Source organism: Chrysoperla carnea, chromosome 3, assembly GCF_905475395.1.
Source record: "Chrysoperla carnea chromosome 3, inChrCarn1.1, whole genome shotgun sequence".
NCBI lineage: Eukaryota > Metazoa > Arthropoda > Insecta > Neuroptera > Chrysopidae > Chrysoperla > Chrysoperla carnea.
This window is the reverse complement of record NC_058339.1, coordinates 85183607-85206284: the sequence shown is the minus strand read 5'-3', so window position 1 is coordinate 85206284 and position 22678 is coordinate 85183607. Positions and strand designations below refer to the sequence as shown.

General features: G+C 29.8%; 2 protein-coding genes across 2 annotated transcripts in view; one reads left to right on the top strand and one right to left on the bottom strand.

Moving 5' to 3' along the window:
• The window catches only part of LOC123296308 (fibropellin-1-like), a 275636-nt gene that overhangs the window by 241391 nt on the left and 11567 nt on the right, over positions 1 to 22678 (bottom strand). The window contains exon 2 of the mRNA XM_044877769.1: positions 10966 to 11070. Within this exon, the coding sequence (XP_044733704.1) occupies positions 10966 to 11070 (105 nt within the window). The remainder of the gene's footprint in view (positions 1 to 10965; positions 11071 to 22678) is intronic.
• Positions 7036 to 10330, top strand: LOC123295408 (phospholipase A1 VesT1.02-like). Its single transcript, XM_044876749.1, has 5 exons — positions 7036 to 7147; positions 8222 to 8429; positions 8497 to 8642; positions 9460 to 10081; positions 10161 to 10330. The coding sequence occupies exons 1-5, from the start codon at positions 7093 to 7095 to the stop codon at positions 10222 to 10224; spliced, it is 1095 nt and encodes a 364-aa protein (XP_044732684.1). The 5' UTR covers positions 7036 to 7092; the 3' UTR covers positions 10225 to 10330.

Here is a 22678-nt window from a genome sequence, read left to right as displayed (position 1 = left end):
TGGCCCAAGACTGGGCTCCCTTGCGTTGGCCGTTCTATGGCAAACCAATGTTGGCCCAGGCTTGGATAATCATTGGATTGGCCAAGGCTCGGATGCCAAGTCTTGGCCCAAGCCTGGGCTCCCTTGCGTTGGCCGTTCTATGGCAAACCAATGTTGGCCCAGGCTTGGATAATCATTGGATTGGCCAAGGCTAGGATGCCAAGTCTTGGCCCAAGACTGGACTCCCTTGCGTTGGCCGTTCTATGGCAAACCAATGTTGGCCCAGGCTTGGATAATCATTGGATTGGCCAATGCTAGGATGCCAAGTCTTGGCCGAAGACCGGGCTCCCTTGCGTTGGCCGTTCTATGGCAAACCAATGTTGGCCCAGGCTTGGATAATCATTGGATTGGCCAAGGCTAGGATGCCAAGTCTTGGCCCAAGACTGGACTCCCTTGCGTTGGCCGTTCTATGGCAAACCAATGTTGGCCCAGGCTTGGATAATCATTGGATTGGCCAATGCTAGGATGCCAAGTCTTGGCCGAAGACCGGGCTCCCTTGCGTTGGCCGTTCTATGGCAAACCAATGTTGGCCCAGGCTTGGATAATCATTGGATTGGCCAAGGCTAGGATGCCTAGTCTTGGCCCAAGACTGGGCTCCCTTGCGTTGGCCGTTCTATGGCAAACCCATGTTGGCCCAGGCTTGGATAATCATTGGATCGGCCAAGGCTGGGCAACCCAGCCTTGTCCCAGGCTCGGGCAATAGTTGGGTCGGCCAAGGCTAATTATTTCATCTTGGCTCAAGCATGGGCCAATATCGGGGCGCCAAAGCTGGGATCCCCAGTACTGGACCAGGCTAGGCCCCGTCGTTCAACTATGGCGGTTCCTACATGGGGAGCTGAAATTTTTACAGCGTACTCAGGACGTAAAAAGTGAGGCCAGTTCGTAAATGAGCATGATAGGTCAATTGGGTCTTGGGTCCGTAGGACCCATCTTGTAAACCGTTAGAGACAGAACAAAAGTTTAAATATTAAAAATGTTCCTTATAAAAAAATAAACAACTTTTGTTTGAAACATTTGTCCGTAATCATCACTGTTTACCCGTGAGAGTGCAAATTATGCGCAAATTGTATAGTATGTATTATAATATCAGTTATATATGTATGACATGTATGTATGTGTAATGTGACAGAGTAATCAACACTGTTTATGCAAGGTATTTCAACAATTAACTCAGCCAATTGTTTGTTTTACTTGTTATTAAATAAGATTGAATTTCACAAAAATTGATTATTTAAAACCTTTAAGCATATTGTTGCATTTGACATTGTTACATTTATGAATTGAAAATGTATAAATAGGAATTTGTGTTTCGTGGAGATATCCATTTTTTGATGTGTAGCTGTAAATATTGATAAAAGGTATCAATTCATAAAAAATATATACATATATACTAATGTTATCAAGGAAAAAATATGACATGATATTGACATTACTAAAATTGATTTCATAAAAACAAAACAAAAGTTGTAAGAAAATAAGGAATATTTTATTTTATACATATATGTATGATAAAAATATTTATTTATAGAAAAATTGTTACAACACTATACAGTTAGCCCGACAACTGGATATTACAAGCATCAAAAACTCTTAAATAAGTAAAACAAGTCATACACTCTGAGTTTAGCGGAGAAAAGATAAGAAGAATTTTAGTTTCAAAAGTTTCATTTTCGTTTGATTTCAAAGTGGAAATAACGAGCTTTTCACTTGTGCAGTTTGGTTGTTTGATAAACTTCAGTAAGCACATAATTGGTGAAGACTTTATATTACAGATACGTGCAAGATTAATAAAATTCCCTCAAAAACTAATATTTATGATTTTTATACCATGCATATATGTAATATGCAAGGTATACTAGGTTTAGTCCTAAGTTTGTAACGCTTAAAAATATTCCTTATAAAAAACAAAACAACTTTTGTTTGAGACATTTTTTCGTAAACATCACTGTTTAGTCGTGAGGGCGCAAATTAGGCGTAAATTTTATAATATGTATTATATGGGTTAAACTCTTTAGTAATATTAAACTGAAGGTAGAAATAAATATTATATATTCGAGTAGAAACTTGCAGCTATTCCGTTAATCTACTGACCTTGCCTACAGCCTTAATTTTATACTATAGCCACGACTAAATTTTAACCTCCATATTTTACAAGAATCATTTAATCAGAATTAAACTCTTTAGTTTGATTAACTCAATTAAAAACTTTTAGTAAGAACTAATCAGAATTAATGGTCCACGTAATTTGCGGTGTTATATTCACGGTAGTGTTTAAATAATTCTAGCAGTAAATGGAGGCTATGAACCGTTACGAATGTATATATCGAAAATATCGTTTGCCATTTCCAGTTATATTGTAATGAAAATTTTCTTGTTTTGAATAAAACTATTAGTAACAAGTGAAAACAAACAACTAACTGAACTAATTGTTGAAATACCATGTATAGACAGTATTGCTGGCGCAATCATTTGTTTTTTGACGTCACGTAAATAGAAAAAGATATCCACTTTTAAATAGATACACACACATAACTGATATTCCCATATTAATACATACTATAAAATTTGCACCTAATTAGCGCCCTCGTAGGGAAACAGTGTTGTTTATAAAACTATTTCAAACAAAAAATATTTCAAAAAAGTTGTTTATTTTTTTGATAAGGAACATTTTTTACATTTAAACATATGTTCTATCTCTAACGTTTTACAAGTAGGGTCCTACGGACGTAATTCCCCACTGGTTTCTTACTTTTTTCGATTTTAGTAACTTTTTACAGTGAGATCGTTCGTTATTAAATGAACATAGCTTAAAATGATTATTGAATTATTACGAAGAAATAACAAAGTTATTTCTCGATATCTTCGACAGTTTTGCCCATTGAATGACGAACACACATTAAATAGGCAACGAATTTTATGTATGTTACATTTATAGTTTAACATACATATAGGTGGTTAATTAAATTTTATTTTGCCAGAATATAATATGTACAAATTTTAATTAGTTTCTATTACGTATTAACTTACTAGTTTGTAGTAAGAACTAACTATTCATCGTCAAGTATAAAGGATCTAAGTAAGAAACTCGACATTTTGAGATAAATCTATGTATTGGGGTTTACAGTCTAAGATACGGCATTAGAAAAATATACATTCATCCGTTAACTGACAAAAATAGCATTGAATAGGTTTATTACAATGTAAATAATTAACACTACTGAAGTGGTTATTGTGAGGCTAAAATAGTTTTCAATAAAATTTCAAAAAAACATTTCAGTTTTAAATCCATTATACGTGACATCGAAGAAATATAATGTAGGTGAAACATAAAATATACAAACCTTTAAATTAAATATTCATTGAAACAGTGGGGAAGAGAGTAGAAATCAGTCGAGAAAGGGATAAGAAACAACAATTTAATTTACCTTTTCAATTTGTGTATTCAACTAATAAATAAACTGAGTTGTATAAGGTTTCATAATTGATGATCAGCTACTACCGTCGAGGTAATCATTAAATTCGAATGTAGGTACTTAGTTATTTATTATTCGACGTTACTCATTATGGTATATGAGCTGGCAACGACACCAGAAAGTTAATTTTAAGAGGATAAGATTTTTTTATATATCATATTGAAAATAGCTATGTGCGACTGAAATACGCCTAGTACTTAAGATTGGTTGACTACTCTCGAAAAATGTTGCATAAATTGCTGGTATTAAAATCATTTTAAGACATTTAAAAAAAATAATTTTTCAACCTTTTAAGTATGTATGAGCATGCCAACAATGTTTGATTTAAAGCCTCAACATTTTTTATAGACTGAAAAGAAAAAAACCAAGTGTCTTCGCCCATATAAGGGATGTAAAAGCAGGGTAGATTTAGGGTTAAAATTATTTTTAACTTATTTTCAACTTTGATGATGAATTTTGTTATAACTTTATGAATGAATACGAAAAATAAGAATAAAATTGTTCGAAATGTGCCTTGCTTTTCGAAATATCGAAAAATGAATAATTAAACAAAATTTTCAATTTCGATATTTTGAAAATTACGCCAGATATCGAAATATTTTATTCTTACGTTTCGTCTTATATCGTAAAGTTATAATTTTATTTATAATCAAAATTGAAAATTTATATTTTTAAAATATGTGCCCCCATTACCGTGCTCATACATCCTTAAGTAATATAAATTACAATTGCCATACAGTTGTGCGAATGCTAACAGCACACTAGATATTGTTCTAATAATAAGAAAAAATCTCATTCAAGTTATTTAAGTCGAGCAGTAATACCGCGTTAACTATCGCAACCGCGTCTGAATAGAATATGTGTTATTCGTTCTTGCTTAAGTTCAATAAAAAAGGCAATTCCGAAAGTAATTCTCGAACAGGATACCAGCCCTTGTATCATTTATATCCGATGCGAATGACATATTGTGTATATATCAAGTTATAATTTTATAACAATTAAGTTTCGAAGAAAATGACTAGCTATTAATTTGTGTACGTACAATGTGTAACCAGTGCGGATAATTTTGAAATAATTTAGTTCAAAACTAAACGTTCTTTATACGGTCAAATTTGATCCGCTTTAATTCCTTTAATTATTTACAAATTTTTTCAAATTATGAAAAAGTGATTCTATTTATACGGGGTTGACCGTTTTAATGTGTTTATGGCTAATATCCGATTTGGTAGCTAACCAGTCAAAAAATAACTTAACTTCCAGAGTTTGATGAGGAGCATCAAGTCCTGACATCAGATGGACCTAGTGTTTTCGGTAGCATCACTAGTCAATGTAGATCCTTAAAGATAAGACTCAAGTAAAATAGGCTGTATTTTATTCAAAAAATTTGGGTTTGACACCAAAAAACTAAACTAAGTGAGAGAAAGGGAAATGAAGGCTACATCGCGATACTCTTTGTTGTTTAAGCTGAAACGGCTCAGCGATGCAGGCGAATAACTGATAGTTAGTTATATTGTTTATGGAAAATCTTAAAACTCTCACATCGAGGTCACGTTCAGTTGTTCAATTTTGAACTAATTGATACTTGAGATTGGTACCAAAAAGTTTCTTATCAATTTTCATATTGGGGCAGGCACAAGAGGTATTTGAGTATGCAAAATATGCGGAGCGACTTTTGTTAAATGATTTGATTTTAAAGCTGACACTCTCAGGAACACAAAACGACAAGTCTCTTGTAAAATGACGCATTTGCCATTACCACTTTTTTGAGCGTTGGTAAATTCATCGTGGAAAGCAATCTTTGAAAATTCCTTTAGTTAATTTTCTTCATTATTTCTACAATATTAATTTTATTCCGTTCTAATTTTTGTACTGTTTATAATTAATCAAAAGAAGTCATAAAAATTCATTTTTCAAGAGTGCAGTATTTAAATAGATACATATTTATAGTTCGATAAAAATAATGATTCTACCTCCTTTAAAAGTCCATCACTACTACAACACGGGTTTTCGGCAACTTCTGATATATCCCAAATACATATCAGTATTAGTGCCCACCACAACCTTTGGCCAAAGCTGAAGCCGAAACCGAAGAGTTAAATGCTTAGGAAATTTTTTTCAAGATTGGCTACAAGCTGAAATTAATAATATAAATGACTTTCAAATTTTATTATTGAAGGTTTATATGTTGCCTGGATAAAATAGAAAGGTAATTTAAACCATTTCTAGAAGTTGATCTAGAGTAGATAGAAAAAATTAGCTTGCAATTAATGAAAAAAACCACCTTTGGCCATCACCTTTTTCTGTCCAAAATTGGCCGAAACCGAAGCCGAAGCTTCTATCGGATACTAATCAGTATACAAATCTCGCTCCTTATATTTTGCACACTCAGTACCTGTAGACCCTGTTTTATTTAATCGGATCATTGGACGTATCAATAAGGGCAAGAGTTTAAACAACAAATTTTATTTGATAAAAATCCATTATTTATGATAAGAGAAATTAGAATAACTTTTATCATTCAGGAGTTCAAGAATAAATTTAAATGTTTTTTATAATAAAAAAATTATTGTAATATTTACAGTTGCAAAATCAACTTGATAGTTGACGCCATTGATGGTTCATTTGTGTTTAAAATTCATTTTAATGGATAGGTATTTCTAGCCTACTGGACATGCAAATGACGGTAGCTTAAAAAAAGCATTTTGGTAAATGAATGTGTCCAGAAACAAGGTCAAATAGTAATAATTGGAATAAAAGTGTTAATATTTCAAAACGATTAAATAACAAATAAAAGGTGATCTGCTTGTCGAGGGACAACACCGAACTGAGAACGTAAGACAGAGAACGTAAATTTGACATGGCTTTACAAGGTGGTTAGAAATTGGCTCATGCTCTGAACTGAAAAGAAATAGAGAATAGGCTTTAATTAAGAAATTCTTTATAAAATTGTAAACAAGTTTTGTTGGAAATATTTTTTCGTTAACCTATTAATTATGGGAGAAATTGGAAATAAATTAAGTCTATACTCATATAAAAGTGACTATGATGAGCTCAATTCTTGGGAGTAGTACGTTAATTACATTCTGTAGAAATCGAAGATTGACAAAAAATGCATCAAACAAGAGTTGTTTGTTAATTTATAAAGAACAACTTTCTATTTTAAACTCTCCGTCTATCTGTTATTGGTTATAAACTTGAGTTAATTTTCAGAAGAATTTGCAAGTCAAGATCAAATTTAAGACTTCAAGCGATGGTCCCGTCGAATATATTATTACTTGGTTTACTTTTATTTTTTTTATTTTCCACTATAATATTATAAATTGAACACTTGGTGCACTAGATTTTCTTTCTTGATGTACCAAAATATTTTTAGGTTGCTGAGGTATTCTAATAATCATATTTAAGAAATATTTATCTAACATTATTAAGTTTAAAATGCAATCATAAACAATGCAGCCAGTAATTGCAAAAAAAATTATTCTTAATATAAATTTTGTTATTGAAATAATATCAGTTCGAATTTGAACTATCAATCAGAAAAATCTAATCTCTGTTTTGGACAACTTTTTCAACAATCAATATGAAGCTGTTTTATTTTTTGTTTGTTCTGTACTCTACAATAACATTCTTGAATGGTAAGAAAAATTTTTATTGAACTGGAAAAACAAGCCTTTATAGTCATTCAGAGTAACATGATTTACAGCCAACTTGGGGCACTTGAATATTAATAAATATTAATCGTATTTCAAATTTTAACCCTAAGGGTTGAATCCCTGAAATTAGTTAGTGTACTCCAGACTTACTAAAAATCACAAAGAAAAAAGAAAAACTTTTCCAAAACAAATTAATATGCACTAAAAAGTAAAAAAAAAAAAAACTATAATATAATGTAGTTAAAATTATTGTTATTTTTGCAGTCGGTATCAGCCAAGGAAACAACTCTGACAGAACAGTTTGTTAGATTAGCTTGGCTGACACCGACCCCAAAAATAAAAAAAATTTTAACTATATTATATTATCGTTATTTTTTTTATTTTTAAGTGCCTATTAATTTGTTTTGGAAAAGTTTTTCTTTTGAAGTCAGTTTTCTCTTTGTTAAATGTTTTGTTTTTGTTGTGGTTTTTAGTAAATCTGAAGTACCAAAACAAGAATCATCTAAATCGGTTGGGGTGATTTTGAGTTATTCGTCCTCTTGTCGTGCATACTTAATGCAAATTTAAGACTTTTATGGTTTTCTCATGGACGCTTCTCAAGAAGTTGTCAGAACTGCACAAATATGAAATAGGACCACAGGGAAAGTACCAGCTATCAAATAGATAAAGAATCATCAAAATCGGTTCACCCAGTCGAAAGTTCTGAGGTAACACACATAAAAAAAAAATACAGTCGAATTGATAACCTCCCTCTTTTCTGTTTAAAGTCGGTTAAAAAGGAAGCTTTTTATCGTGTTTTGCAATTTTAATGTATGGTTTGACCGGAGCAAAGGTATTACAAAGTTTTTTTTTGAACAAAACCTATAAAATAAGTCAGTTTTAGTCAACTTAATCCATACAAGAAGTTGGTTTGGTAGCGAATTTTATTTTTTACTTGACGGGAAAACATTTTTGAATCACATCTACATTCAATTTTATTTCGTTCTAGGCATTCGAACATTCTTAATCCTTTTTTAAGAATGGCAATATGCTAATTTCATATTAAATCTGTTTTAGCTCAAGAAACCGCTGCAGGGAAAGATGAAAACCACGAGGATATTCCTGTAGGGACACCTGTGGGTATTCCAGGTCTTCCTAACAATACAATTTATGTGCTGGATGACAATGGTACATTGGTGCAGGGTGAAATAAATCCAGATCCAAACATACAATTCTCCATGTTCAGACCGGTATTGGGAGATATCCATTTTTATTTGTATACAAAGTAAGTATACTTCTACATTAGCAATGGCGAAAAAATGTTTCCCAAAATTTATCTTCTTTTTTTCTAGAATAGGAAAGCGTCCGTATGAATTATTTGTAAATGATTCTATTAATTTAAGTAAGTCTCCATTCAACTCGACAAACCCTACGAAAATTTTGATACATGGATTTTGGAATTCTGGTCGAAGTCAATTTTGCCAACAAGTTAAAGACAGTAAGTATTTTTTGCAATTCTGTTACAAATTCATTATTTTACACTCATTTTAATTACAAAATGTTGTTCCAAAAATGATTATCTTTTTTTTCGGACGGCTAATGTGATAAAATGAATAAAAAATACCTTGTGTCTTTGCCCAACTTATGTGTACAAAACATTCATGAATCGTAATTGAAATGAAAAGGTCTATTGGTCACAAGTTTTTGTTGAATTATCAATGTGCAAAAATGGAATCTTTTATTTTTGATATTTCAAGTTTTGGAATTAACGAGCATCTGATCACCTTATCCCTAAATATTATAAATGTGAAAGTAAGGATGTTTGTTTGTTTGTTACGCTTTCACGCAAAAACTGACGAATGGTTTTTAATAAAATTGTCCAGCAATATAGCTCATACATCTATAGCTATAAAAGATATTATAAAAAAAAATTAAATTAAATCTGACATTTTCTCTTTTAAATTTTAAAGAAATCTTTAACTTATGGTTCAAAATAGTGATCACAGATGGAGCAGAATGATCATCATTTTAACCATAAATTAAAGATTTCTGTAAAAATTTAAAACAGTAAATGTCAAACAATTCATGGCTACCTTTTCTGATATACTCAATGAATTATGACTATTTTACAATTTAAATAATTGAAAACTGTGCATATCTTTTAATCTGACAAATTGAACAACATTTTGCAACTTAAATGAGGGTCAAAATTATAACTTTTTGTAACTGACAGAATTTTGTGTATAAAAACAATGCAATTTTTATTATATTATATTACTTGAAACTGGATATTTAATATTCTTTAATTTTTTTAGCATATTTAAATAATGGTCAATATAATGTAATAGTCGTTGATTGGGGAGCTTTAGCCAAACCTCCATTTTACTATACAGCTTCAAGCAATACACGATTTGTTGGTGATATCGTAGCGCAATTAGTTGACAATTTAGTACAGAAGGCTGGAATGAATTTAGACGATTTACACATAATTGGACACAGTTTGGGTGCACATACTGCTGGAATAGCAGGAAAACATATTAAATCAGGACAATTGAAACGTATTACCGGATTAGATCCAGCTTGGCCATTATACGAAGACTTAAGGCCTCAGACGGCTGAATGGCGATTAACAAAAGATGATGCTCTATTTGTGGATGTTATTCATACTGCAGGTGGAGTATTAGGTTTCTTATTTCCAATAGGAGATAATGATTACTATCCAAACGGAGGTATAAATCCCCAACCAGGTTGTCTTGTTGATCTTGGTGCAAGCTGCAGCCATAGCAGATCCTGGGAATATTTTATGGAAACTATATACACTGACGCAGCTTTTCCTACTGAGGTGTGTGAAAATTTAGAACAAATAAAAGATGGAAAATGTAAACAAAATGAAATTGATGTACCAAGTATGGGTGAAAAAACTTTCAAAGACTTAAAGTAAGTATACTAATCAAGTATATTTTAAGAGATTTAAAATGAAATTTTGAACGTTATTTGTGCTTTTTTTAATTTCCAGGAATCGACTTTTTCATACAAAAACAAGGACCGAGAAGCCTTTCGCCTTTAAATTAGGAGCATAGATTAGATTATAAAATAAAAATTCTGGTGAACTCTGATAAAATAAAAAAACGATAAAATAAAACTTTTCAATATATCATTTTGTAATAATAATTTGTATGAAATATGTCTTAATCCTCGAGCCGCAATCAAAATGTCAAATCTCCTTTTTAGTACGCTAACCTTTATCAATTCTCCAGAATTAGTCGACAAGAGTTTTTATTTCGTGATTAGAGCAGGTCTTAACTCAGATTTTTTTCGTTAATTTAACTTCCAATTAAAAATTAAACGCCTTTAAAATAGTAAATATTTTGTTTGGTAATTTTGACAAACTGTAGATAATAAAAATTTTGATGGAAAATTACATATTAATATTTGGTTTAATTTTCTTGACAATCTTTGATAAGAAAATTGGATAATTCAACATAAATTGAGCTCAAGTGTAAAGTATTGTCGGTTGATGCTAACTTAAGATTTACTAATAAGTTTTACAGCTGCTTCATTTGAAATTCACGCAAAATTTTTTTATACTCTTTATTACCCAAGGTTAATAAAACCGGTCAAGCAAGGCGTCAGAAGTTGATTTTTATAGGAAATAATCCCGCAAATAATTGACGGAAAACTACGAAAAATAACTTATACATATTTTTTACGGCATGATATTTCCAGAAGGTATGGAAATAAGAGATAATAAATTCATCATTATTCAAATTGTATTATTTGGAAATTATTTAATGTATTCATTAAAATGAGAAGGTACTTACCTACATGTACCGCCATTATAACACACTTGTTCATTTATAGGACAACGCGGACCAGTACCACATTTTGGACCGGAAAAACCATCAAAACAAGCACACGCAAAGTTTCTGAAAAAAAAATTCTTCGTCGTTAGTGTTTATTAGACTTTTCGCATACTTAGTGAACTAAAATAATCAACTATAATTACGATCGAAATTTATTCTAACGAATAAATGCATTAACATGCATAAGCATTTTATCAAAGAGAGGTTAAATCTTAATTGAAAGTACAAAAGGTATTAAAGATTTTTAGCAATTTACGTTGGCATTTGTTTAACCAATATATTTCAGTTCTTGTAGTCAACATGCAGCATATAAAAGTATAAATAATGCAGCATATAAAAGTATAAATAATAATTAAATAAGTCTCATTCAAACCGCTTTACGGTTTCGTGTAGTGATTGAATCTAATCTCTTCGTATAAAATAAAGTAAAAAATACTATTTCATATGAATATCTCATACTATATGATAAAAAATTGTGAGCAGGAGACATGAACCATAAAGATCACATTTCCCCTAAATTTAATGCTGTTTTACTGGGTTTTCTGTCTCTTCACGTTTTTAAAATCATGAAATGTCTTCAAGAAAAGGCCGCAAGTGAAGTAATACTAACTTAATTCATTTTCTAACTTTTGATCGTTTAACTCAATGTGCAGATACTCAAAAGCCTTAAAAGCCGTAAAAACATAGTATTTGAGGGACAAGAGGCCTTATAGGTGACTTTGAAGTGTCCAAATGGCACTTTACTCCTATAGATCGCTGAATTTTATCATATTCTTCTATTTTTTCGAAGGTAATTTGACTAATAATATAAGCATTGTTGGTTGCTATTAGTAAAATTTTATCTCCTGGCTAAATTTTAACAGAGTACATAAGTCTATAGTAGGAGGGTAATTTGACTAATAATACATTGGTGCTACTAGTAGGTTAATTATAAAGCTAATTTGTTTTTGTAGATTAATACATAGAGAAAATGTCAAATATCTTTTTCTGGTATAGAAACAGACCATATAGAAGTCAATTTTGTTAAATTTTTTTGGACACAATTTTTACCACAAGCGAAGAGAAGGTTGTTTTGAAAAAAAAACTGATTGATTTGAGTTAGGCATTTTTGTCGACTTTCTATCAGCATCAAAATTTTTACAGTTATTAAACAGCTCGGAAAATAGGAAGCGTCTAGTTAAAAAACGCTACTTGGAATGTTGACATGAAGTTCAAGTGGTAAGTACTTATAAGAATATTAAATTTGCGAAAAATTAGTTACAAAAGTTATATTTCTACTTTTACTAGAGCAGAAATGCTAAAATTTTAATGCAGTTCAATCATATTTTATCCAAGTATAATAAAAAAAATATCTTATTATAATTCATTAACTTGAATATTATAATAAAAAAAAAAATGAAAAAGAGGTTGCATACATTAGATGAGGAATATAAAAGAGCAAATAATTAAATAAAATTACTAAAAGAAAAACTTTTAAAGAATCCCATAATACACAGTGGTTTATTATAAAAACTCATCATATAATAATTATATGTAACGTAATTTTTCCATTATAAAATAATAATAAAAACTGCATCAACAAATAAGTTAATTGATTTTTATCCTCGTTATTGAAATACAAAGTAAACTATATAATATAAAAGTTTTCCATTAACAGTGTCTTAAATATAAACTTAAATGATAGACCAATCTCGGGGCCAAAAATGTAGGGGCTGTGATATGGACCCCACTCACATCAATTATTAAAATCTCTTTAAAAAAAATTTATCATCTATTCTAACAATTCTCAATCACGTGTACGATTAAGCGATTGCTATTTTTGTTTGTTATGAAAACTGGATAATTGACGTTGTTTATACTATGCATAAAAAATGCATAAATGAAACACAATTCACAAATGGCGTCAGAATTTTTATATAGTTTAAAACAAGACAGGCTGTTAAGCAAAAGTCTACGCATATCAAATTTTCGCCGTTTTTTCAAATCGCTTTAAATTTAATTGAAACAAGTGAAAACAAACAATTGCCTGAGTTAATTGATAACTAACTACTTATTACATCCATATTAGTCGACTTTACAATGTGAGATTTCATCGGCTGCTCTTAACAACAATGTCATTAAAAATATAATCCTAGCTTTGGGTCGAGTCATTGAAGAAATGTATTTTTTGAATAAACGTTCTTTATTGAAACTACGGTTGCTATTTCACTGACATTTCATAATATTTTATAACAAAAAACTGGCATAAACTACTCTTTTTCTTTAATAAAATAAAAATAGATATCTGAAATACAACATTGTTTAAGTTTAACAGCAAATACTCTTAATGGAATTTTTTAAACATAGATAATCACGATTTCATGTTTTTTTTTTTTTTTTTTTTAATCTATAAAATGTAAAAGTTATTTATGAACATAAGGAAAATTATGGTCTTATAGCAGGTATCGGGTGTTCGCAGGCTGATTATGCAAATAAAAAGAAATGAATGTTCTTGTAACGTTGATATATTTTCCAAATATTGCTTGGTTGGATATAAAACATGACTTTGTCCACCTCCTTTATTCCTTTTATTCTAAAACTTTAAGCTCGTGAGGAATATATTCCGCCTCATTTGACGCTATCATAGTTCAATGGCAGAATTGATCTCGGTATAACAACCAAAATTATAAATTTTCCAGAGTGACCACGGACTGCATAATTTTATCAACTGCTACAGTCGCTTTGCATATGATTTTTTCTGTATTAATGTCAACTTGAAGTAAAATATCTCCTATCTTTTAAAGAAATACCTAACGAGTACTGAGATGTCTTTCACTAAAAATTTTAGTCCCGCCAGTCAATGTTTCAGTAGAAAGGTTGACTCTATTTCATATAAGAAAATTGCTGAACCGTGGGGCATCCAGCAACATTTCGTTCGTCCAGGTCCTATAACTATTAAAGCAGTAAAACACCCAATTCATATTTTTATCAAAATTTTAATCATTACTTTAAAAGTTTGACCAACCATGTTCCACTTAAAGAAAGTGTGAGATTTTAATAAAAGGATAAAAATTCCTTTGAAGGAAAAGTCGAATATATACGGAAATAAAGCAATAAAGGAATAAAGAATTATTATTTGAAATTCTGGGCCATTCAATACAAATCCCCTCTTTAAATACACTTACATAATCTATAGTTTGTGAGAGTGTGTTCTATATAATTTAGAATGAATTCTTACATCATACATAGAAGAAGGGAATTTTATGTTCGATTTTATGCGTGTATAGACTATTTGTGTCGCGTTTTCATCTTACTTTTATACACCAAGAAAGTTTTCTTATTATCGAACATTACTTTGGATTGTGTAACATAAAGGGGAAGTTGTATTACCTAGAATAAATATTTTTTAATCCATCCATTAAAATATCACCATGGAAATTATGTTTGTTTATAGCAATGCTATTCGTCAACACTATGTATTTTTTTGATAGCTTAAATATTGAAGAACTATTGATAAAAACATGTTAACACAAATGGTACAATACTAACACCTACTCCAACTATTAAGTTATTAATTAAAGAGAATTGAAAAAAATACACTCGAACCAGGATTCGAAGCGGGACTTCTTGGATTCATGTCAAGCGTCCTACCTAATTGTAGGAACTTGGAATTCCGAGTTCGAGTCCTGGTTCGAGTGTATTTTTTTAATTCGCTTTTATTAAGATTATTAGACAAGAGATATTTGGATTCCATTTTACAATTATATTCTTGCTTAATGATGGGTTTCTGAAGGGTATTTCTGCGAATAAGTGGAGAGAGGAAGTCTAATATATCGCAAACCATTTAAAATAACAGTGAAATTTGCTACTGAACGCTCCGAGAATTGGGTATCTAAAAGAGTATTCTTGTAATGTTTTCAATATTTCAATTGCATGCATTAATGCCTCCTCCTAGACTGAACTGCTTAAGATAAGACATGTTGAAGAGAGAACATTCAGGCACAATTAATAGCTAGAGTAGGTATTAGTAGGGTGTGATTCATGGTACAATATGATCTTTTACTATGGAGCTACGTTGCACTATGGAGCACATATTTTTACGAATAGCTGTTAAATATTTTAATTTATAGGGTTACAGAATATACAAAAACTATTCCCATTGTAATTTTTTTTAAATTGGCTTTAAAAACACATATTTATAGATTTTCTTCCCTGATACCACACTCTCTCCTGTATATCGAAAGTAAAGTAGTACATAAAATAAGCCATATAAGAAAGTGTATAGTTAGGTAAATTATGGGGCTAAAGTATAGGACTAAAGAAGATGTCAGTTATTTAATTTGATAAATACATTTTGGTATTATATGAGCGTATAATTTATACTTAAAAAATTCGTTTCTCAGGAGCTGCGTAAACTAACCGGTGGTTCTCTTAAAAATAATTAAAAACAAAATAGTTACGTGTTTAGAAATGCAGAAAATTACTATTATTACTATTAATTATCTACACTAATTATATAAAGAGAAAATAGCTGTTAATTAAGATACAATGAGATTGTATTTTTTGTTTGTACTGGACAAACAAACAAACTATATTCTCATGTCTTGAAATTTTTTATATATGGTAAATTGTACAGTTTGATTGGTATACAATTTGTAGCCCATGTCGTTTGCCATTCATATTATATGAAGTAAGAAGAATTTTTACCACGTTCTTATGTTTAAAACAAAGGGGGATTGTATATGTGTGTACATGAATCCAACCGGTCATACTCATTATATGAAGTTGTACACAACAATACCAATCACACACAGCAACACATAACACACAGTACACATTCCCTCTTTGTTTTATATGGCTAACGAGATAGCTTCCAATCGGTATAGTACTCAAATACATTTACTCAATGTAAAAAAAAGTTTTCTGAGCAAAATTTTTCGTTTAAAATTATTTACTAGAGCGACAGGAGTGCTAGAGTGAGAGCAAAGGAGATGAGAAGCGAAGCCTCCGTACAACTGCTAGTTTTATATAATTAAATTAAAATTAAAAGTTAAAAGAAACATGTTTTAAGAATTGACATATATTTTTAAGTTGAAAGATGAAAGAGTTGTTTGCGAAGAGTTCACCTGCCCTTTTACTTGGAAGTCCGATGTCATAGTCACTCGCCTAGAAGGTATATATAATAATAATATATATAACAATATTGGATTCATGTTGGTAAATTAGTAAAATGTGTTATATCTTTACAAAGAAAAGACAATGTTAAATTTAAAAAAATTTTGAGAACTTCATTTAAGATAAGTTTTGCAATATAATACCATCATCGATACAAAACCAACAGCTCATTTACTTTGAAGAGAAAATTCTATAAAAAGGGAAATGTTTTATCAATACAATATAAATTACTTAGACTTTATTTAAAAATATATGTTCAAACAATTTGTATTTAAAGGTTCTCTATCTCTCCCATCGTCATTTGTGTTTTAAATATTTTAACATTATCGTCTTTTGAAAAGATCGAAACAATAAAAAATGAACTTTTACGTTGGATATTTAATTGAAATGGTTTATAGTTCACGATAATTTATTTTGAAATAATAAAGTTTCTTTTTTAAGTATAAAGTTTTTTAAGAGGAATAAAAAATGATGTTTTTTTTTTATATAAATGATAAAAATAAATAATTCTTGTAAACTTTATAATTATTATATTTTCATTATAATTTAATTATTTTATTGAAAGAAAATGGCTGAGTTAAAAAACAAATGTAGTTTTTATTTTACTTTCACGCTGTCAAACTATAGGCTACTCTAACATTCATGTTTTGTTTACGAATTAAGCAACGATACAACTTATTGAAAATCTTATAAACTGTTATAAGGTTGATTTTCAATTTGATTTCCAGCAAAGGAAATGAGCATGGAAGAATGCATACAAGAAGCACATCCCGCTAGGTATTCCATAATGCCATGGTTTACTGAGACAGTCAAACTATTTTTAAAGGTCTAGCATCAAAGATGACAATATCAATGATAAATGATCGGCTAGGCTGGAAGCGCTACGGTAACGTCTCTTTATGATCGATTTCGTCACTGAAATGTGAAGAGGTAAAAAATACAGTTCTAGTAAAAGGAAGAGCTTAGTAGAGACATTAGAATTATCGCTATAAACGACCAATTATCGCTATAAACGACATATTTCCAAAAAATCTGTAAAGAAAAGTAAGATGCTGAATAAAATCTAAATGAAAGTGTTTTTTTAAACTGGTTCCCAAAATCTACAGCATAACGAAGCAACGATGATTTATTAATCATTAAAACAAAATCTCTAGAAAATTTAAGCCCAAAAAATGTAATTACGAAAATCAACCGTTTTATGTGTTCTTAAAATGATTTCAAACATAAATGTTGGCAGTCGTCGTTGCAAAACCGAATCTTCAAAATACTGGAATTTTTAGAACTAATTGAAAGAGATGGTGGATGAGAACTATCGTTTAATAAGAATATTTTTGAAAAGCAGTTTCGATTTTATGTTTATTCATAAGAATCTGTCTTATGAATACTCTGTCATATATAATTGTCGCAGCTCGTCTCAAAATTCTGGTTTTTTTGTTCTTCGCAACTTTCTTAGGACAATCCTTTAAAATACAAAGCTTATCCAAAATCAATATTTCAAAAAAAAAAAAAAGTATCCACTATGGTTTTGACAACTGAATCTTAAAGCATCCTTTTTTCTTAAGGAATTCATTGAACACAAAATTGATATGTTAATAATTTATTGTGGACTAATGCTATTTTTAGTTGTGAAATTAAATTATTTTAATGGAATGGTTTTAAGAACCCTTAAATCATATTTTTGTAGGTCACTCAATAAAGTTTAATGATATTTTAGTATAAAATACACCTTTAATCTGTACACCAATTTTATACTCCGTAGAGAAATAAAGATGTTGGTTAATATAACCTTCACATTTTATTACAATAAAATACTCGTATTTATATTGTCAGTTTGTGAACGAACTCCAGTACTATTTAAAATTCATAGCAGCATAGAAGCAATAAAAATTCACAAAATAGCAATTTAGTAGCAAGAATAATTTGTTTTTATATTATATCGATAACATGAAGTGGAGATTTTACCTTTTAAATTAACCTCACATAATGAAAACAAACGGTATACCTTCCTTATACATATATCAGTTTATTTAACATTTATTATTTAAGGTGAATTTTAATTTTATTCAGGGAAATATTTTCTTTTCTGCTTGTAAAGAATTGATTATTTATTTGACACTTTTGAGTTAGGATTATCAAATACCCATTCCAAAATAATTTTTCTTTATCCTCGACCGAGAGTACTTACCTCTGCTTCTGTTGAGATGCAGAAAGTCCGACATTTATGCTTTGGTACAATCTTTTTCTATCTTTGGACTTTTGGAAAGAAGGACTGCTCACATTATAAAAACACTTAACATACTGGTTCTCTTTCGTAATTACATTTTCAATTCTAAACTTCTATTTCCAGTAATTGTATGTATGTATGGTTCCATACCCTTTTAAGGGATGTTAGAGACTACTTTAGTCCATGTTTTTCGATTTTCCGGGACTCACACATTTTTTGTCATTCTAGTTCTGGCTTTTAAATTATCCATCCAGCTAATTTTTTTACTTCCAAATGCTCGTTTAGCAGGAATTTTACCAAATAAAGCCACCTTGATCATATCATATTTTTTCGATCGTATAATATGCCCAAAGTAGCTTAATTGACTTTTTTTGACGGTCTTGCTCAGTTCTGGTGAAAGTCCAATAATTTTAATCACTTTACTATTTGATGTATATGTGTTCCATGAAATTTTTAGGATCTTTCTATAGCACCACATTTCAAATGCATTTATTGTTTTTATTATATTTGCTGACAAGGTCCAAGTTTCAGAAGCATAAAGAAAAAGTGACCAAACGTAACATTTTAAAAACCGCACACGTATACTTATGTTTATTATTTTATCCGTTAAGAACTTTTCTAGTTTCAAAAATGCACTCTTTGCTTGCCCTATTCTTGATTTTATTTCAACACTATTCTTGTTATTGTTGTGAAAGAGTTTCCTCAGGTATCTAAATCCACCAACTTTATTAATTGGTCGTTTATAGTTAGGATTTTCAAATACCCATTCAAAAATAAATTTTTTTTACCCACAGCCAAAAGAACCAACTTTCTTTCGACATTTATGCTTTGGTACTATCTTCTTTTTTCATTGTTGGACTTTTGGAAACAAGGCTTTGGATAGAGGCTCGTGGTGTATATAGGAGTATTTATCTATATAAGTATTTTTGCAAAACAATGGTTTACAATTTCACAAAATACCACTAAAACTACAAAATGTGGTTTGATCTTTTGATTGTTTGACAAACAATAAGCACATATTTTCCACAATATTTTTTGGTAAAATGAACTACATGATAAACTATTGAAACCAGACAAGAGACTTTTTTTTCAAATTATAGTATAAAAAATGTATATATTACTCTGCAATAAGCTCGGTTATGAATGAAAACTAAAAAAATTCTAATTTTTTTTTTTTTTTTTGGTATTGTGATTATTTATTGAATTGTATAAATTGTATAAATGTTGGAACATACATGCGAATATTTTGTGTTTAATGTTTAAGTGATGTAGCGCGGACAATAAAGTTATTGAATAGGGTAAAAAATTTTGTGTCTTTTTACGATATTTTAATGATATTGGTTTAAAAAATTTTCAAATATTTCGTCAAATTTATATCCTTTTATAGTCGAATTAGTGTTAGATCGTTGAGATATAGATCGTTGATCTATACTTGCCTATAAAATTATTTTCATGGGTTTTTCATGTACAAAATATCATCCTCACATCCATAGTTAAGCATCCCTCACATCCAGGTTAAATATAGACTAAAACATACTCGAAGCAGATGTATACATAAACAGCCCCAAATTTATTAAAAGTGTTGTATCATAATCACAAGTATTAGTGATAAATTTTAGCGGATTTTCTGTATACATATACACAAAAACCTCCTTTATAGCAAAAAAACAAAAAACAAATGAGTTCATCCGGAGCTATTTTGATTTTGATTTTTTTTTTTTTTTTTTGATTAAAATTGTAATTTGGTCGAATATGATCCTAACTATGTATAAAGATCAAGTTACGGAGTCTGTACCCAGTAATAAGTAGAAAAGAGGCAAAGGTCTTCAAACGGCTAAGCAATTATTTTAACGCAGCTTCAAATTAAACTTAGAACACTCTCGATCAAATTACCTTTCAAACAAAGAAAAAATCAAAGGATGACATAAACGAATCGATCAGACCCGATTTAAGATCGGGGCTTTCTTTATAATTTGGATTTAAAATTATTTCGAGACATTATTTTCAATAGTTAAAACTGTAACTATCCACGCTAAAGTATCTTACCAATACCTACATCTACGTATTCACATATTTAGTTGATATTATTGTAACAATAAGCTAATGATTGATGGGGCATGCATACTAACTAGGATGTAGTGAAATATAGAACAACCGATAATATACAGGTATGTAGATCTAGTTCTGTATTTGAATAACAATACTATAACTAGGTTCATGGAAAAAAAAAATTGTGCAAAATAAAACTAAAAATTTAATTTATTCGTGTATATAATTTTGCAAAATAATAACAAAAAATGGTATTTTTTATACGGCTTCACATGTAGAAAAAATATATGGCAATCAAAAATTGTTAATGATCAGCAATTCAAAAATTCAACTTTTGAAATTTCATGACGTTTCACATTAAACAAAGTTATACGCATGTCATTTTTATATTCCTAAATATAAAAGAAATACTTTACTGATGTCTAGTTTTTGAAGTACAAAGTTTATTTCTTCAATTTCCAACACAAAACAGGACAAAGTTTGAGAAACCTATCACCTTGTCTCTATATCTTTTTTTTTATTGCATCCAACATCTCAAACGACTTTCCGACTCTTGCAATTATAATTTTTTTGTCTCTAGACGTTCTAGTCCTATAACTTGTACAGATTTGGTTTAAAAGTTCTAAATTTTATATTGATTAATTAAATGTAAATACAGTATATGTCATTAAATAAATGTAAATACAATATAAATAGAGTGGGTCATTTTAAGCTGTAATGGCTAATAGCTCGTTTTGAACTCAACTAATCAAAAAAATAACTTAAACAAAAGTTGCAGAGTATGATGGGGGACATCATGTTCCCAAATCAGACTGGACCTAGTTCTTTGGTTTGCTATAATAGCCAATTTAGAATCGAAACGGTAAGATATGGAATAACGCTTTAAGTTAAAAAGTTGATTCTCATAATGAAAATAACTTTTTTTCGAAAAACAGTAGCTTTCGGAGGAAATGCGACTAAAAAATATGTCATTATTGCATTTAATTGAAAGAAAATATGCTTACAGGTTATCGATAATTGTAGGTCCAAGTCATGTACATAGGTGAATGTACTCTATTGTTCTTGACAACTTTTGGCCATAGCATTTTTTTGTAGTTGGCTGTCTTGTTTCGATTAAATGCAATAATGACACATTTTAAATCAAATTTCTTCGAAAAGCTGACGATCTTCACAAAACTGGTTTAATGAATAAAGTAAGTTCTTTTATCAGGATCAACTTTCTAAATTAAAGTGTTTTTCTTTTACCATTTAGGATCTACATTGACTTTAAAAGAAACCCAAAGAACTAGATCCAATCTGATGTCAGAACATGATGTCCCCAATCGAACTCTACAACTTTTGTTTAAGTAATTTTTTGATATGGTTACCTACAAAACGAGCTATTCGCCATTATAGATTAAAATGACCCACCCTGTATGAAATAATATATCTTGTAAAATTTATAAGCTATCGGATAAAACTCCAAGATTTTGCTGATATGTATAAATTTTTTACATTCACGCATAGAAGCTTATTCTAGTTGCATGAAAAAAGTATAATAGTCGAAAAAAAAATGAAAATGTGCAGAATTTTTCGTTTAATTTTAATCTCATTGATTTACAGATTTCAAGCTTTTTTTTAAAAGCTTTCTTTCATTTCTATTATTTCACAAAATCTACACGTGGCAGCAGCTTTTGCATATTATAAAACATCTTTTCAAATTCATAAAAGCTAATTTTCTACTTGAGGGACAAAAAATTTTGTATGTAGATTATACAGTAAAATTAATAACTTATAATAATTTGTATTAAGAGAGCAAAATTATAACCAGGCTTGGGGATCGAAGTCAGTATTCTTATTTTTACCTTCATATTTATTTAATTCTCTCTACTTGGTCACCAGGCTTCTTTAAAGGAATACAAGCCTTCTAAACTGTTTCATTTTTTGAGTAAGAAAGAAGATAATACATAGCTCTTCAAAATAAATATAACCAACTAGTGTTCTTATTATCAAAAGATGAACACATAGATTTAAATAATTCATAATAACTGAATAACATTGTGTTGCAGATGGCTTCCTAGAAAAACGAATTTATTAACATTTGTAATTTTCTACATATATGATGTACATATATATCTCTATTAGACTACATTATAATTATAATTCTCAACTAAAGTCAATATTAAATGTATGAACAAACTAATTCTAAAACTATATTCTATCATACCAAAAACTAGATAGCTGTTATAGAGCTGTTAGTTGTTA

Excerpts from the sequence above, each read along its gene's own strand:
- LOC123295408 (XM_044876749.1), top strand. The coding sequence starts at position 7,093 with ATGAAGCTGTTTTATTTTTTGTTTGTTCTGTACTCTACAATAACATTC. Across the intron at positions 8,430-8,496 it reads CATTTTTATTTGTATACAAA|AATAGGAAAGCGTCCGTATG; the intron begins GTAAGTATACTT and ends CTTTTTTTCTAG. Across the intron at positions 10,082-10,160 it reads AAAACTTTCAAAGACTTAAA|GAATCGACTTTTTCATACAA; the intron begins GTAAGTATACTA and ends TTTAATTTCCAG.